The sequence below is a fragment of the Hetaerina americana genome, unplaced genomic scaffold (genome assembly GCF_022747635.1).
Source record: "Hetaerina americana unplaced genomic scaffold, ioHetAmer1.1.p SCAF_21, whole genome shotgun sequence".
Classification (NCBI taxonomy): Eukaryota; Metazoa; Arthropoda; class Insecta; order Odonata; family Calopterygidae; genus Hetaerina; species Hetaerina americana.
Window position 1 is genome coordinate 9,698,956 of NW_027286775.1, and position 19,822 is coordinate 9,718,777.

Genomic DNA, 19,822 nt, shown 5'->3' on the forward strand with positions numbered 1-19,822 from the left:
CCGAAGGAGTTTGTCCCGAGAGGAAGCTGCCCTGTTTAAGCATCTCTTAGCATCTGCACAAGAAGAAGAAGCTGCCCTGTTTAAGCATCTCTTAGCGGAGGCATACCCTTTATAAACCCTTCTGAACGTGTTCTCTTTGGTTGAGAGTGGTCATTGAAGCTTCCGTTGGTGAAGATGTACACAGCAAAGTTCTAGATCCTGGAAAGAATCCCACTGATCAATTCCCGGAGCCTGCACTGCCAATTCTTGCAGTTTGGAGTCCAAAATCATAGTAATCAACCCAAAGGTTGGTTTGTTTGGTGATGGTAGACATCACCTAGCACTGGTACAAATAATTCACCCATCAACCTGGCATTAAGTTGCAATTTTGTCATGGCTTTGCATTTTTTTGAGTGAATCATTTTGATAAGTAAGATGATCTGTGATTATTAAGCTCAGTCTATTTTAGTATTTTATCCTTTCTTTGATGGTATTGTATGGCATGTGCTCATGAGCACAAGATAAATAATATTATTTAATTTGGTTTTCTACCTGTTAAGGTAGGTTTTGGATGCACAGAGCTGACACAATGGTAGATTAATACATTCTCTTGTTTCTCCAAACAAACACAACCCAACATCCCACTCTACAAGTCCCTCTTCATCTCTGTGTACTTCCTTCCTCCCTTCATTCCATCTGGCATGCCTATTTCCTAATTCCTGCTCTTTCCTCACTTCCCATTCTCCCCTCTCTCACAGTCTTGAACATCCCACTGCTGATATGCTTTGCATCCATTTCTCCTGTGTCCATAGGATTTCTCCCAACGAACCCCTCTCTTCGCCCACCATACCAAGAACTTCCTCGTTTGTTTTCTTCTCTGTCCATTTCACCTTCTCCATTCTTCTCCGCACCCACATTTCAAAAGCCTCCAGTCTACGTCCATCCTCCTGCTTCAATGACCACGTTTCCGAGCCGTACATAGCTACGCTCCATGTCAAAGTTTTTACGAATCCTCCTTAGTCATGTCCCTGTCATCAATTCCCAACTACGTTTACCATTTTGGTCCAAAACACTTCCGAGATATGTAAACTGTGCCACCTCCTGTAGTTTTTGCCCTCCTATTTTAACGTTTAACTCTTTCTTCTCCTCAAAAACTCCATAATCTTCCTTTTATTTATATTGATTCTCATCCCATATTTATAATAATGAATTTCCAATTCACTCGTCAATCCTTATAATCCCTCAGCTGACCGACAAACTAAAGTTGGATAATCTGCAAATCTAATTGATTTTACGAATTCCCCTCTGACTTTCATTCCAGCCTCTTCCTAACACTGCCCAACCGGACTCCCCGTACCCCACTCGCACCTGAGCAGTCTGAGACATGTACAGGTTGCAGATTAGTCTCCTTTCCCTCCAATCTATTCCTATTTTATGCAATACATGAATTAATTCTACCCAATTTACTCTTTTCGATTGCTTTTTCAAAATCTATGAAACAGACAAACACATCCTTTTTGTATTCTAGGTTCTTCTCAATTATCTCATTACTGCTAATAGAATATGGCCAGTGGATTTCCATATATCTGCATGTTTAAATTGCATTTGGAAGTATTAATAATTACATAAATCATTTGAGTTGACCTATATAAAAAATAATATTAGATAAATGTCAGACACAAGAATTAGAATTGAAAATTAATAATGCAATATCATATGCACAGCATAAATATTACCTTGGGATTTAAATGTTAGAATTAAATCATCATAAGGCCTGTCGCATGGGACCTCAAACCTAATATTCTTACGATACCAATGACTAATTTTCATTATGATGATGGGAAATGGTTTGGCCATTCGAGCTGTCTCGGAATCAAAATGCCACATGCATATTAATGTGTGTATTTAGTTATGTAGTGTGTATAGGAATTCATTACATGTACAAGTGTGTCGAACCCTGATTTGGGAAGTGCATTATAATTCTTACATGCTAGCATCACAAATGAATTTGGTTTAGTAAAAAAGAATTAAATCCTGATAGACAAACATTATAAATGTGATCATGACATGAGTAATGTGCACTAAAATATCGTATAAAATGTTACCAATGATATTTGTATGTACAAGCATTTGAAGGGACTGAAGTTATGATCTTACCCTGAAATATATGTTTTTGTGTCTTGACGTGCTCCTCTCGCAATGCCTTAGTTTCAGTTTTCAAAGATGGCTTTCTTTAAATGTACGAAAAGGAATAAACTTGTTGGTTGGATGAACTCTTTAAGCCAAAGTCAATGCTTATCGTTCCTCTCTGTAGCTGACAGTGTTTGTGGTGGCGCATGGAAGTAGTGCATTCAACCACTGATTACCTCAGGAGGGATAAAATGACCAGTGTTCTTATTTCGTGTTGATTTTGTAATTTCTAATGTATCACAGGATGGCAAACCAGGACAATGGGTATGCTCATCTGCTTTCCTTAAGGGAAAATAGGACACTGCTTTGAAATACAGGCGTACTAATTCAAAGGCACGTTTACATTTTTAATTTGCATTTCTCTGTATATGAATGGCAGTTATCATTTAATATTTTTATTTCAAATGAATTGACAGTAGAACTTCATGATTCACCTTCCTGGATGATAAAATATCATTATATAAATACTGTGCGTATGTGTCACTTAAATATCTGACTGCCACTTGCATTGTTTCATCAAATATGAAGGTTTAGTTAAAGAATCTCTATGGTTCTGTGTTATTTGTTTTTTAAGGATATATAAGCGCAGTTCGAGTCTGTGATGGGTGGGTATCTTAGGGTTTATTTTCTTCTTCATTTTACCTTTTTTCAGAGCACGTATTGATGGAAGATGAAGGTCCATCTTGAGTAAAATCGGACTCATTTGGGGTTAAATTTGATGCAAAGTAAAGGAAATGTGGTTTTTCACTGAGATCAGGTCCTTTTTATTGAATGGTGGATGTATCTAGGATCATCACAAAAGGTGTTTAAAGCATTAGATACAACTCGAATAAGATATGCTAGAAATTTGTTGTCTCAGGCATAACTTTATGGAATTTACACAACACATTGAAATGAAGGAAATAACTTTGTAATTTTTATTGTAATAATGTGTGTGTGGAATTACAAAGTTACTTCCTTCATTTCAAGATTTGCTAGATTTTCAAAATAATTGTTCAAATATATTCTGACGTGATTGTTTTAGGAAACAGATGTGGAACACTACCAACCTCAATGTAACCGGCATCCAAATTTGCTTTTCAGAAGAGCTTTCAGTTCCTAATTCTGCCTTAATTTTTTATTGTAGTTCATATGCCTTTAAAAAAATTTCCTATAGTTTTCTAACTATTAGGCTCTTTGAGCAATTTAAGAATTTTATCTCATAGGTATTCTCAATCTGTGATAATCAAAGTTAGCATGGTAGGCATTAGTGCTAGCCTGTGGCGTAGTACAGTTTTAATTCCATTGAGGGTATTCAAGTGTTTTTTCATATTGTGAAGATGACTAGTTTTTCATTTTAATATAGATACATATTTTTTTAGATTTTAGATAATTCGTACAAATTTTTGTGTACTCAGTTCCTAGTGTTTTAATATTTTTCTCAATATTGTCATGCTCAAAGCCTATTTTTAAAATAATTTAGTTTCTCTCATATGTATTCTACTCATGAGAAATTTATCATTTTCATATTTTGTCTGCATCATAGGATCATCAATGATATAATTCAATTTTTAACCGCATAGTAATTTTGTGATGTAAAATTTGTACATAATAAAAGTATTAGAAGGTGATTTTTAGAAATTGCTCCAAAAATATTCTCATTAGATGGCCTAATTATTCTAGCCATAGAAACTCATTTTTGTGCATCATTTACCAAAAATGATGATTTAGGTGTTTCCTGTGATTTTAGAAAAATATGAACATGAAGAGAAATATGATTTATAATTTTCCAACTTGATAAAAGAATCTGCCCAAGTTTAGGGGCATAGAGTGATGGTTTTTGAGATGTGGGTGTGGAGAAGGTGAAGTGGACAGAAAGGAAAACAAATGAGGAAAGGCTAGGTGTTGTGGGGAAGGTGAGGTGATCACTGGCAGAAATCATGAGGAAGTGGGGAAGGTGGATGAGGGGCGTAAGGATCGGCAGTTGGATGTTGAAGAATGTAATAGAGGGGAGAATGTTAGGCAAACGAGGAAGGAAAAGAGAATAGGCATGTTAGACAGAATGAAGGGAAGAAGGAAGTATGTGGAAGTGTTCAGTCTGTGTCTACTCAAAACCTACCTTAGACAATAGACCATCAAAATAAAATAAATACAGGAATACATTATGATTTGCCATCAGAACAATCACTTCACCTAATCTTGCAATTTGGTACTGCACATTGATCTGATATATGGAAGTTACCACAGTGTTTTTGGTTAATAATTCTTAATTTAATATTTGTTATTGAATATTTTTATTGTTGCTGCATAAGTGGATAATAAATGATAAAAATATATTAATATAAACTATGGAATATACGTATTGTGAAATGTAATGTTGTATGTGGTATATGGTTGAATGTTTGTCATCACTAGTTGAAGAGTCCATTGTCAAATTATGTAAAATTTATTCAATACTTCAATGGTAGATCTTTATATGTTTGTGCAATAATTTATGCTTTTCCATATGACCATGCATAATAGACTGTTTAAGCATATTTTTATATTTTCTGTTTAACATTACCAAAATGTCCATTTAGATGAAAAGAATAATATTCACAGAATACTATCGATGTTCCACAGTGTGTCTTCTGGAGACTAATACCCTCAAACGGTGCAAGGGGATCATCATAAACCTTGTATGAAACTGATGTTTTTTTTATTGAAACAACTCTGTTTACACAATGCACAGCTGCGGATTGATGACCTTGATTTCATTTGTTTGAAAATGTGCGCAAGAGTTCTGTCATGGTGAAACTATGGATTTTATTTTCCAGGAATTAATAATTGTTGCATATAGTGTTTTGGGGAAACTGTTTACAAATTTTCAAATATTTTTATTACTCTTTGACGGTATTCATGTGTAAATTTATTCTTTGACTTATGAGAAATTAGACCATTCTTTGTAAACAAAGAGGTTCTCAGTGGATCCAGGGGATATAGTGCTTCCAAAACGTTTTGGCAAGCATTCTAAGGTTGTCCTTGTGCCCCCCACATGCCGATGAAGGCCTGAATTTGAAATGGCACGGCATAGCACTCCCTATCCATATTGAGGTTAAAATCATCAGTAAAAACGTGCAAATTTTTCTTTGGCAGGAGGCAATGACGAAGGTTTCTGGTGAGGAGGATGATTTTGAAGAGCAAAGTCCTCAGGTTTGTCGGATTAAAGAAAAGAGGAAAAAGCCTCGATTTGTGTGCAATACTGTCCTTCCGCCAGCCACGCGGGGAATCCTCATTCCACCGGGATTAAGGTGAGAGCTTGGCATGCGAAGAATTTCGACTGCAACATTTTTGGTATTGGACATTGCATTGATTTCCTTCATTCTTTTCTTCGTGAGATTCTCCGGAAAATGCCATTATAATTATTGAGCCACTATTATATTGTAATATCATGCTTTTTTCCTATTTGTCAGTGATGATTAAACTATGTCTACAATTTTCAGAGATAAGTAAACGTGAAGAGGTTGATAGCATAGAATCATTCAATTTCGTTTTCAGAATAATATGTTATAATATAGATTGGCACTGCTTATTAAATACATGTAAAAATTTCATGTTCCTCCTGGACCATTAATTTGATATTTGAGATAACCTGTCATTGAACAAGTTATTCATATCTCTTAGATTGTGCCTTGAAGTTAGTCAGGGGATTAACAAATATGAACAGATTTAATGTGCCCCTTCCAACATTTGAAAAAAAATGTGATCATTTGATTTTTTAATGACTTGATATGACTACATTTTAATTGTTGTTGTGACATTATAAATAAATATTTTACTATGTAATCCATTTATATGACTTTTGGATGTGCAAAATCACTTGTGGTTATCCAAAAATTATATTGTATCTACAAATTATTATTTACCTAATACACCCATAGATGCATGAGAGAAGAGTTTCCATCTCATATCATTTCAATGAAGGCAATTTTAGAGGTTAAAAATCATTCGCCTTGACTGGGATCCTTCAAAGTCCAGACATTGAGGGATCTGGGTTTGGATCCTGGTCAAGGTGAATGATTTTTAGCCTCTGAAATTGTTGCATTGAAATGCATATTAGCGGATGACTCCGTTAAAAGTTACTATTGTGGTATCTCCTGCAGTTTCTTTGGAATTTCTATAAAGATATTATCACAACTATTAGTGAGAATGAAGTTTTGACTAAGTTTGCGACATTGAATGGTGACCGTCTTGAGCATTAATTTCAGAATCTAGGGGTTGCTCTTGGGCTGTTCACCAAGCAATAAAAATATTAGACATTATGCTACCTGCTGCATCCCTTTGATTTGTAGTTGAAAAATTATGGACAATATTATGAAATCCTTATCTATTGCCGTTAAATTTTAGAAATTCTTACAATGCAATTGGGAGCCTTAAACTTATTTTTTTAACAATTTTAACTATTCCCTGTGTGTATATATTCCATGCTGTTATTATTGTACAGCAAAACAAAGCCGTGTTCAATTTGATAACCAACTATGCTGATGTACATAGGCACAGCACAGGAGGGCATGTAATGACTTGAGGATTTAACTCGGCTGTGTTTGCTGAGAACCCTTGTTATTCTGGTGTGAAGTTCCTGAAATCATTGCCTAGAAAACTAAGCGAAATGGAGAATTTGTTGTAATTTAATCATAAACTCTTATCGGTTCCTGTGCGAACATCAATTCTATACTGTGGATTGATTCATATCTCTCTCTGTAGACAAATAATTTTATACTCATGTACACTGTTACTGCTCCTGTTTGCTGTTTTCTCTTTCATTTGTGACAGTATCATTTGTTTACAAATTCCAATTGTATTTGTCTGTCTGGAATATTTGCTATCAATGTTATGTGTTCCATACGTGTCTCAAAACATGTATTTTAGGAGCCAATACACATCAATCAGTCAATCAATTAAAGCTCTTGGGACAGGAGGAGAACAAGAATCTTTTAATTGTAATAAATCATAGGAAAATTGTAATAATTTGTTGCTGATCTTAATGTGGATTTTTTCTAAACCTAAATTGACTATAGCACATTGCCTTGTCATTGGAGAAATGAATTGCCTGCAGATTAAAAACTTTGTCATTTTACTTGCAGAATATCTTGTTTTTTTAATAATGATTTATATTTCTGCTCCTAAATCCAGTTGGTTATGGCATGTTCCAAGTCTCCATTATGGCTGGCTGATTCTCTCCCCCATTGAAATTTCTATTCTGTGTTAGTTTATGTTCTTTTAATGTCTTAAAGGTTCGAAGTTTGTCATACTGAAGTAACACGTTCATTTCAGAGAGAAGCCATCAATTCCTTCCGGAGGGATCAGCCATGGCCTCAATTCAGGGACCCAAGGTCAAAGGAAGTCTGTGATGTTTGCAGATGGTGTTCGGCCCGGGGATGGGACATCACCGTCTGCTGGAGAAGATCTGCCATCCCCACCACCTCCCATGCGCAAGGTGCCCAAGGAGAAACGCTTGCGGAAAAAGAAGAAGATAAAGGTTTGTGAAACTGTTTAATGTCTCTGTGCAACATTGCCTTGGAAACGTTGAAAATACTGAATCCAAGTCCTGTCGCTGTAAAAAAAATCGTATCAATATGAGATTAACAGATCATTTCATCAAAAGTAAGTAAGTAGAGCTCACAGAAACAAAACACACACACACACACACACACAATAGGAAAATACCTAAGTGTGTAACTTACTCGCCTTACGGAAACATATGTGGATATTGCAGCTGATGTTTTTCTATGAGACAACATGTGATAGGAACTGTCAACATTTTAATAACCAGTGAGAGCAATTTGTTTGTCTACTCACGATCATTATGATAAAAATTAATTATTAATAATTTCATGATATGTAATGATTTAAAATAACACATGTTATAACACTGAAATCTTGTTTGAGATTATTCTTTCATGGTTTTCTAGTACAAGATGACCATTTTATCAAAATTTAAAAGCTAGGTACTGATGTCACTTTCCACGAATGAATTCTGTCCAACTCAAAGTGTGTTTAAAATTAAAATTAGAAAGACAAATTCGATGATATGAAATGATAAAAAAATTAATGCTATGGAACATAAACGACCAGAATGAGGAAAAGATTTAATTGTTTTTAAACCACACTTGAAAAGGTTTAATTAATTATTTGCATATGGACTTTCTATGTACATTCCATCATTGGCATGTGATGTACTTGGCTGTGAAGGTGTATCTTGTATAGGAAGAAGAGAGAAATATTTTGGAAAAGCTATTTATTTTACCCTGCTTGCTTCTTTGGAGTTACCTATGAATCACAATCTCCTGTAGAGTTCTCAAATGTCCGCTGTATTTTGTCACAACAGGTCTATTTCATCTACAAAATGTATGATAGTGTCCAGGCTGTCGTGGACCTTTAAGATTTTTCAGCAAGCTTCCCTTCATAATCTAAAGAACCATTACTCACTGCCAAAACACTATCAACTATTTCTTCTTCTGTTAATATTTGTAAACCCAGATTGCCTTCATCAACATAAATCCAGTCCTCAACATTTTTAATAGTCAAGGATATTTCCCACTTGTGTCCGTTCGCTCTCAAACGAACGACAACACTGACGCACTAAACCCTCATTGTCACTCATTGGAATTTGGTCTGTACTGAGCACAAATTTCCCAATGATGAATTTCCAGCAGGTTTGAAGTTTTATTATCTGTAAAAACCTTATCGCTGAACGAAATTCACATTAGACACGAATTTCAATGGTATTGTTCATAAAGACTCTATTTTAAATCAATGACAAGTGGCCTGACCTTCGAACCACTGCAGCTCAAGGTGTACTGACCTACTCTGTGTGTCAATACAGAAACCATTCGGCTAATTCTCATGCAACACCAAAATGGAGGTTACTCTCTGAAAAGCCGTCATATATTTAGGTGGCCTACCTTATTGGTTATTGCCAAAAAATGTATGTATCGTTTGTGGACAATGCTTTAGCAAAACATGCATATTTGTCCAACCAGAGATGTCCCCTTTGACGATGGTAAAAATGAAATGTTCTGTTCTCTCTTGTCGACAGGTGAAGATAATTCGGCAGATACGTGTGGAGTCAACAGAAGAAGATGAAGATGAAGATGACGATGCCTCACCCCCACCTCCACCGCCTGGCTCTCCCCCACCCTCTCTCCTCCTCCACCACCTCTCCACTTCATCCCCCACCATCCACCAGTCGGGGTGCGACGTGGCCACACCCAACCCAGCAGCCCACTACCCTTACCCCTCCGCGCCCACAACCCCACCCTCGAATGCCTTCTCCCAGCTGCAAGTGCAGCCCAAGCAGTCAGTGACATCTCAGCAGCACCCACAGCTAACCCCCCTCAATCCCACCGGCGCGCCACCAGTGCCCATGGCGACTGCACCTGGGGGATCGTCAACGGCCCTCCCACCGAATGCCCTGCCCCGGATACCGCAGTGGGCCCCGTGCAACTGAGTGCCGCCCCTTGTTGTATAGTATCCCTCCACCCTTTGCTTCCCCTGCTGTTCTCTAAACTACTCCCTCCCCGAGAGATGTCCCTCCTCCAAAACCAGTGGCACACCCAATTTCAAATCGAATCATGTTTGTTGATAGGAGAACTATTGACCCATTTTTTTCAAAGATTCACTCACAAAACAGATGCAAGTGAGGTGTTATTGGCCCATTTCAATGTGACATTCGTGATGGGGCTTAATACATCATGTACAAAATGAATGAAATTTGTTGGGAGGCATGAATAATCGATGAAATTATTAGATGGATATGTGACTAATTTCGTTTTGTCTGAGTGAATTAGTTTGGGCTCTCAGTTTTATTTCATATGATTTTGGGTGGATATATCTGGGTTTTCATTCTTGAATGGTAATCTGTTAGGTTAAGAATTGAGTGAAATAGTCATCTGAATTGCTGTTCCACTCGCTCTTAGATTTTTATGAGTTCTTTTCATTTGCAATTCGAAAGGGACAGATTATGTATGCTATGTAATAAACTCAAAGACTTGTAATAAAGAAATTATACTGGCACACAAGAGTAATAGAATATCTGTTGATAATATATATATATATGACTTATTTATAAATAAAGTTATTATTATAATCCGCAGTTCCCATTTTCACTTTTGATCTTTGGCCTATTTTGTGAGTAAACGTTCAAAAGTAGAACATTATTTAATGCAAAGGAACTATATTCTCTCTTGATTCATATAAACCTGTTATGTTCCTAAATATTACTGCATCTATTAATTTCTGTTGAAAACATCTTTTGAGTATCTTGCTTGTACTCTTCCCATGATAATATTTGGTCTCTGAAAGTCAACCAAAACTAAAATATCCATGTAACATTTTTAATGCAGCTACTGACCATCAGGACTGTCTGTTCAAATACCCATCTCAAGTGTGTAAGTAATCTGGTTATGACTGAAATTAAGTTTTTTTCAGTCATGTAAAATTTGAATTTTCAATTTATGTTTAGATTTTTCCTACAGAAATGGTATCGTATTATTTTGCATCACTCCAAATGATTGTTTAATCAGCCTGCTTATAAGTGTGGATATTAGTTATTCTCCAATCCAAGTATTATAAATTGTCTTAACCCTGGTGAAAGTTAAACCCCATCCTCTGGACCCCAGCCTAAAATAAAATATACATTGAATAGTTCATGAACTATTACTAACATCATAATATGCATGTTTATTGAAATTGGAGATTATCATAAGCTTCAGGAAGCGCAGAGTATTGTGATTCCTGAAGACAATTTCCTGCTTATTTTGCTGAGATCATTCATGCCTAGATATGTTTCATAACATTTTGTTTCATTCATTTTCCTACCCTGCAAGATTCAGCTTTAATATTTATAGAATTAAAATGCATAGTTAAAAAATAACTTATTTTATGCAAAACTAAAAAGATGGTGTGAAAGTAGCATACTTATATTTTCCCTCGAATACTCCTGTGTTTTCTTCCAGCTTTTTGGTGGAGAGAATTGTCTCATTTCAATTTTTTCTTACAATTTTAACGAGACCAGCCCTTCTGAAGATGTATGGGACTTCTTAAAGGCAAATTTATCAGTTTCAGTGAATAGTCTGGTGGCAAATAGATGAAATTGTTTGTACTATTTGCCTTAATTTCTTAATTCCTTTTCTATTGTTGCAATTTGATTGATAATGAATGTATTTGGCATGGGACGTTGTTAGAAAAGACTTTAAAAGATCACTGGAAATATAGTGTATTTCAGTTGAGGTTGATATATATATATATATTTATAATAATATTTATTAGGTAATTATTTGGTGTGTATGTCTTTAAGCAAGCCTTTGTTAGATTTCAGGATACCTTGGTTTCTTTTAATTTGGAGTCTGGCATAAATTTGTGAGGATATTATGATTCTAACATATATCATATCATAGATTTGTATTTTTTGGCCGCATATAATCTGAAATAATGAAGAGAAGTGAAGGATACGACAGAGGATATTGCATGGAAGACTTCATGATATTCATCATTACATAACAAAATTACTTCTCATGTGTGTAGCAGCAGTTACATCTGTTATTCTTTGGAAAGTTCTATAAATATTTTTATCTCTGAACTAAAAAACATTCAGTGCTTGTTCAGTTGCTTAATATGGTTGGAAATAAAGTGACTGCAGCACTAGGTACTCATTACTTACATCCATGTTTTTTGATTCGCCATTATAATTGAAAGTATGAATAGATGTAATGGTCTGACATTTGTTATGCAAACAAAAACCTGCCCGAAGAACAATGGTACATACCTGTCATTGTAGTTATTTAATATTCCTCCCATGTAGAAAATTAATGGTGTGTTTTTTTCGTTATTTTGCCACTCAGTAGTTGTGTAAACATCATTAACCTTTTTTTTTTCAGTTTTAAAGGTTTTTATTTCCGTAAAGTGATAGTGATACAAGAAATGTACATTAAATATAATAAAACAATATGGAAACCCCATTTTTGGATTAACTCCTCTTCAGGGAACCCTTTTAGTGCGATGGGCCAATATATAGGCTTTTGCGTCTTGGTCGAAAAGTACAGCAGCCTGATGTATTGTCTCAAACGTGTAAGCTATTGTTTAAATTGCTATAATTTATTAATTTTTGATTTCATCTTGTGCACTTTCCTTTATCACAAATATGAAGTCTCTGCTTTATGTAGCATGTTCTTTATTTAATGTCTATTTTAAATACTTCTCATAAGGTAGGAATCTTGCTGTAATTTTTACATTCAACTGTTTACATGTGGGGAAGCTCAGTCTAATGCTATGCTCATTTCTTTCATTGAATAGTCTTTTCACCATGAAATCCTACTGAAAATAGAATCTGTTTTATTCTGCAGAATTTTGAATGCATTTGGATGAATCTGTTTTGATAAAAACTGTTAAGCATTACTATGCTAACATATTGCTTTCCCTTGCCTTCCATTCTAGATAATCATTTGGGTTCTTCATAATGTGATGACATTGTATGCATTTCTCTTTCCAAAAGGGTTTGTTGCTTTTACTGCATTGAGATAGAAAGTAAATTGTAGATAGTATGCTAAGAACATGTTGGTTCTCCTTTGCCTTTGAGTTTCAGTGCCGTTTTTCCCTTGCAAGCGTGCGGTTGAATCAAGTGCAATCTGAAGCAAATACATAGGTCTGTATATTTTCTTTCATCATATGTAAAGAATGACAAGGCATTAATACACTTCAAGGATCATTGAGTCTCTTGAGACGGAATGCCTTGAGGAGGTAAATCAAATGCCGGACTGGAGTAACTTCCCGGGAAAAAAAATAAATGTTTAGTTTGCAGCAGAATACATGGCCAGGAGAGGAAAAGATTCTGAACAGTGTGCGTACATGGTAAAAAAGGTGTGCATAGCATTTCTTTGGTTCGCTAAGAACAGGCTTTTCTACAAAATGTGACCGTGCAGAAGCAGACAGAAAATTATGTAAGTTTAACTCAAAATTAATTCTTTACTTTTTATATTTTTTCCTCTCTTTTAGGTTAATTTTGTTGGGGGAATGGTGTTTTCATTAGAAAATGTATTACTTATTGTTTCTTAAAATCAAATTTTTATTGCTAAAAAAAAATTGTTCTTGTTCAGTAGACTATTATAATTATTTGCAAAGACAATGTAAATTTATTCATAAATGTTACCTAATTCAGTTGATATGCAATAAAGGAACTGCATATGGATATCTTCAGAAGTGACTTCATAATATGTTTTTCCCTTGGATGATGCATTGGATTAAATTACCCTCTGTACTTTTCTGCTAGTACCCCTGGTAGGACGGAGCACTAAGAGGGTTAATAGAGTCAAATTGACATCATGTTAATTAATGTCAACTATATTCTAAATGCTAGAAAAAGCATCTCTGCTCTCGAGGACAAGTCAATGGCTGCAAAAATTTTAAAGTCTTCATTACTTTCCTTAAGATAGTGAAACTTCCCAATGGTCGCCAATGCGTGGGGACACGAAAATTTTATGCCTTTGAAAGATGCCCTCCTATTGTAAGGGAGTCTCTAGAAAGGATGCAGTTGGAAGACTGAATGAAAAGTTTCAGTTTCAACAAATTATGAGAGCACAAGTATGGTGGAAAGTGGTGATTCTTCAAATTCTGGATTCGAGCCAGGTGGTGGATCAACGCGGTGATATCCTATCACCCAGGTAAGATAGAGAGAGCTAAATTGTAACCAGTTCCATCTACCAATTCAAAAAATCAATCTGCAAGATTTTTGAAGTTAGCGGGTGGGTTGTGAGAGCAGGTGGGGGCAGACCAGAGGTAGTGCGCCTGCCTGCGGAGCAGAAGGTTGCTGGTTTGATTCCTGTGCACGGTGAAAATTTTTCAGCTTAGAAAAATATTTGTAAATGGTATATCAGAGGAACGAGGAAATTGGACTCCTAAAAGCTATCCATGGTGAAAGGCAGCAGTTTCACCCCTAGGCACTGGCGGTGCTACCACTCGGTCTGGCGTCAGCTACGGGCGAGAGTGTAGTTCATGGTAAGGGCTGCAGTACTGCGATGTGGAAGGCACTGGGAAACCATCTTCTTATTCTCCCTAAAATACACAGTCTTGCATTATAATATAATGAGGGTTTGCAGTAAAACCAATCCCAGGATTGCAATACTTATGATGATGAAGGTTTTTGACCATTCACCAACCCATTTAAAACGGGCGTTAACTTTGTCTCATCCCATGACCACGAATAAACTAGCAATTGTGATACACAGTAGATTGCAAGTATGTGGAAAATATTTAATTTTTCAACTTTTATGAAAATTATTTCATGAACAAAGTTTTCATAAAATGTGTAATTAATAGGTGGGTACGCAACCATTCAAAAGTGTGTTGAAACATGGTTCAATTATTTGATGCAAGCTGAAATTTTTTGCACTGGCCGTGATGCTCCAAAATTATTTTATCAGTTAAGTAAACACTTATTTCAAGCCCATTGTCCAAACCTAAAGCATATATATTGATTATTACAAATATTAGCTATCTAATAATTGCTATTCAGGCAAAATGGCCTGTGATGAACTTTTGGTTTTAAAATTGTGGTTATAAAATTGTGCTATGTAATATAGTATGTCATGTTCAGATTATTAGAATAAATGTTATAATGATTTGATACTCCAATATCTTCTGCACCAATGCTGTTTGTGCTTTTTATGTTTTAATTGCACAATTGTTTTTGCCAGCCACTCGATAAAATGCATTTTGTTTTGTGAATTCATCAATTCATCTCGATCAAATTTCAAATCTAGGCATGCATTAATCAAGTATTCATACAAAATTCAAAATTTAGGAAAACTTGTTACTTAATGCCTGCAATGAAAATGAGTTTTGTAAATAACATTGCTAATCTGAGATTGCTTAGGTTGTGCAGATTTTTTTCTCCTTTAGAGGAAATGTTAGACATCAAAAAATGCCTATGAGAGCATAATGGTGCCAGTTTTTACAGATCTTACCGAGCTGCAAGAGAGGAAACCATAAATAAATCCTCGTGTTGATTTTTTTTTTGAATGAGCAAGGATTCAATTTTGGAAATTTGATCTTTTTTTAGAAAAAAGTGCAACAAAAATAAACATGTTATATATGAATAAGTATTTTATAAGCAACTAAATGGTTACTTTGCTTGATCCACACCCATTTAAAATTAATTGGATGTACGTACTTACTGATAAAGTAACTTCCTACAAACGACCCATGACTCGACAAGTAAGTAGAAAAAGTGAACGACAACCTCCTGAATTGTCAATTGATTCCTCCGTTGAGGATTCAAAAACCTTTACCACCGATCCTTCCAGTCAAAGTGCGAATCATTTACGTGATGAATTGTGAGGTGATAGTGACGATGTGAATCCAGCTCCAGCTAGCAACGACGCTTTCGCTATCGTCAAAGCTAAACGCAAGCGTCGCCCAGCCCCGAGCATGGGCACCTCTATCAAGGAGCCCTCGCTTAAGGGCATTCCCAAACTCTCTCATGTGCATATCTGGAACCTTCCCAAAAATACCACGAAGGAAAGTGTACTTCAGTATATTAAAGACGAATTGCCCGACTCCGCAAATGTTACTCCCGATATTGAACAACTTGTGGTTACACGAGGGGAGTATGCCTCGTTTCGTATTACCGTCAGTGATGATCTGGGTGCTAAACTACTCACTCCTGGTTTCTGGCCTAAATATGTTCATTGGGGAAACTTTTTTTTCCCCAAACTTCGCCCAAAATTGCAAGTGAGTCAGCACGAAGTTTGCATGTCCTTCATGTTAACATTCAGTGTCTGCGGAACAAACAACTTGACATGGAAGTGCTTCTCTCTCATCACCAGCCTGATGTAATTTGCATTGATGAGCATTGGTTCACGGCTAATGAACTTGCTTCTTTCCAGTTATCTGGCTATGTTGTGGCCGATGCTTTCTGTCGCTCCACACTCAAAAATGGTCGAGTCCTAATTCTTGTTTCTGTTTTTAACTTAACCTTTTGCTGCGTAACCTTTCCATATAATTGTCTCAATGTTGAACAGGTGTTCGAATCCAGCGTGACTATTGTCCACTTCTGTGATATCAGTTTTTTTATCTTCACTATATATCGCTCTCCCTGTGGTAATTTCAATGTGTTTATTGATAAATTTTCCAGCATGCTGACCAATGTTTATAACTCGGCTGATAAAACCCCTGTTGATTGTCACTGGTGACTTTAATTGTGACCTCCTTCATAGCACCAAAGAAAAATCAGAACTATTAGATGTTCTTTCCCTGTATAACTTAAATGTAACTGCTGACAAACCCACCAGGGTCAGCTCTACTTCTGCATCTGCCATTGATAATATTTTTACAAATATTGATTATCGATTTGTGAAAACCGAGGTTATAATATCCCATATCTCCGACCACTATCCATTACTCTCCACATTCTGCATCAATGCCTCCGACAAGATTATAACAAAATACAGGAGAAAGTTCTCTGATGAGGATGTAAATGCTTTCTGCAATTTGCTCGTGTCTCATGTTTGGACCAATGTTGACTCCATGAGCTCCTTTGAAGATGGTTTTAATTGTTTTTACTCAACCTATTTATCCTATTTTGATTTTTGTTTTCCTGTATTACCTGTTAAAATTAAAAATTCGTCTCTGTCTAAGGGCAGAAAGTCATGGGTCACTGATGAAATCCAGTATGCATCCAGAGTCATGAAAAACATGGCTCTCCGTTACAAAAACAGATCGGTCCCCATTGAACCTCTCGAATACAAGGCAATGAGAAAGAATTACAAATGTCTTCTTCGTAATGCAAAAAGAACCTCTAATGATCATAGAATATATAATGCTGGAAATAGATCAAAAGAAATATGGAAAATTATCAAGAAGTCAAAACTTCCTAAATCATTAACCCCCAATCTCAGGTTACTGGACTCTCAAGGTAACGAACTTGAGGACAGTTCTGCTATTGCCATGGCTTTTAATGACTTTTTCACTTCTCACCAGTCACCCAACGTGACTCAACAAAGCTATCATAGACAAACATCAAGCCAATGTAATTCCCTATTTCTCCGCCCATGCTCTGACATTGAATTAACTAATATCTTAAACAAAATGGGAAATAAGTACACCACTGGTCCAGATGGCATTCCTTTTATCATCATTAAAAAATCCTTTGAAGTCATTAAACCCCCTCTATTATTCTTAGTCAATGAATCTCTTAGGCTTGGTCAGTTTCCATCAGCCCTTAAAAGCACCAAAGTCATCCCCCTTTATAAAGGTAAAGGAAATAAACAGCACATGAGCTCTTATCGTCTAATATCTATACTCAATCAATTCGGTAAAATTTTTGAATTAGTGTTTTATTCTCAATTAATATCATACCTGGAATCGCACAAACTGTTATCAACCTCTGAGCATGGATTTAGAAAATCCATGTCCACTACCACTGCTACCTACCATTGTATAAACAAAATATTGTCTGACCGAGGCAATAAACTGGAATCTCTTGTTTTATTATTTGATTTCTCCAAGGCCTTTGATTGTGTCAATCACCATATGTTATTGCTGAAACTTCAAGGATCTGGCATAAGAGGTACTCCATATAATTGGATTAAATCTTTTCTAAACAACAGACAACAGAGTGTAAGTGTTACGAAAGATGGAATATCTCATGCATCGCCTGCAAAAACAATATCCTGCGGGGTTCCCCAGGGATCTGTTCTTGGCCCAGTGTTTTTTCTCATACACATAAATGAACTCCCTAGGATGCTTAATTCTGTACCTAATACACTTCCCATACTGTATGCCGACGACACAAATGTCTTAGTGTCTGCCTCTTCAATCAACGGCCTGGTATCAAGTGCTAACAATACTATCCACCTTTTGCAAGTGTGGTTTGATCGTAATTTTCTTCATATTGATAAGGAAAAAACAAATTTAATATACCTTGTAAACAAAAATAAGCTTCTAACAGATAATTCAGTGTCTTTTGACAATGTGATTATTCCAAGGAGTGATAATGCCTCCTTCCTGGGTTTTACCCTGGTAGTTGACTAAACTGGGATAGCCATATTTCTAGTTTACGCTGAAAACTCTGTTCAGCGTGCTATTTGGTACGTTCTATCAGGCAAACTGTAAATAATGAAGTTCTTATGTCTATCTATTATGGTGAGTTTTATGCCCACGTAATTTTTAGTATTCTTTTTTGGGGCCCATTACCCTGCGCTCATGTTGTATTTAAAATCCAAAAGAGGATACTAAGACTAATGTGCAATGCACCCCTCAGAGCTCCATGTCGCCCCCTTTTCAAAAAACTTTGTATTTTCCCTCTTCCCTGTGTGTATATGCTAAGTGCTATTGTTTATGCTAAACGCCATATCTCATTATATACAGGGTTCGTCCGGAAAATAAGTGTACTGATTTTTTCCCGCCGCTCCAGGCGCGCCCAGCACCGCTCTGACGGGCTGCGATTGGAGGGGGATATGTTGGCAAGCGACGCTGAAAAAGGCAGTCGGCTCTGAGCTGTGGTGTAGTGAGGAGCTCTGTTAACGCGAACCTCCACGCTCGACCCACGTCACGGAACGCGATGCCGAAGTTTTTGGAGCAGCGTTATTCCATCAAATTTGCGGTAAAGCTTGGGAAATCGTCTACCGAAACTGTCGGTATGATTAACCAGGCTTACAGGGAGTCAGCCATGTCCAGAAACATGATCTTTCGGTGGCACAAGATGTTCGTGGAGGGCAGAGAAGAGGTCGACGACGAACCACGGCCTGGACGCCCATCAACGACACTCACCGACGAAAATGTGCGAAAAGTTCGCGATGTACTGAACTCTGATCATCGTCTTAGTGTTCGGATGATAGCAGAGCAGTGTAATGTGCCAAAAACAATAGTGCACGAGATTATTAGGGAGCAATTACAGATGCGAAAAATTTGTGCAAAGTTGGTGCCGAAAGTGCTCAGTGATGATCAAAGACTCGATCGTTTGGAAATCGCGACACAACTTGCGGATCACTGCAAAAATGGACTTGGCACCACCGGACTTCTTTCTGTTCCCGAAGATAAAGAGGAGTTTGAAAGGAACGCGATACGGGACTTTGGACGCCGTCAAAGAGGCCGTGACGACGTGTCTTCGAGAGGTTCCCGATGATGCCTTCGCGGGAGCGTTCCAGGAATGGGAACGCCGCTGGAACAAGTGTATGGACGCACAAGGGTCCTATTTTGAGGAATATTAGCTTAAGATATGTAAAAGTGTAATAAATTTTTTTTCCTGAGCTCAGTACACTTATTTTCCGGACGAACCCTGTACCACTAACAATAGCATTCACAATCATTATACCAGGACCTGCAGTCATCTACATGTGAACTTCATCAGAACTTGCAAGCCCACTTTTTCCCTCCATAACATGGGACTCTTATTGTATAATAACCTTCCTCTGGTTATCAAGAGCATAGAAAAAATGTCCACCTTTAAATTCAAAATGAGGGACTTTTTCATGCTACACTTATTCTACACTATTGATGAGTTTCTGAATATGTATTAATGTATTGTATTTTATGTTGAGATCTTTGATGAGCCGTATATCGTGGAACATGAATGTACCCAGATCCTCAGGCAAATAAATGAATACTGATAAAGTCATAGGTACAAGAGTCATAAAATTAA

At 36.6% G+C, this 19,822-nt stretch overlaps 1 protein-coding gene across 1 annotated transcript in view; it reads left to right on the forward strand.

Annotated features, from left to right (window-relative positions):
• The window catches only part of LOC139688614 (filaggrin-like), a 54,761-nt gene extending 44,554 nt beyond the window's left edge, over nucleotides 1-10,207 (forward strand). The window contains exons 8-10 of the mRNA XM_071586162.1: nucleotides 5,284-5,438; nucleotides 7,462-7,666; nucleotides 9,227-10,207. Coding sequence (XP_071442263.1) covers nucleotides 5,284-5,438; nucleotides 7,462-7,666; nucleotides 9,227-9,637 — 771 coding nt within the window. The 3' untranslated portion in view covers nucleotides 9,638-10,207. The remainder of the gene's footprint in view (nucleotides 1-5,283; nucleotides 5,439-7,461; nucleotides 7,667-9,226) is intronic.
• Nucleotides 10,208-19,822: the final 9,615 nt, after the last annotated feature.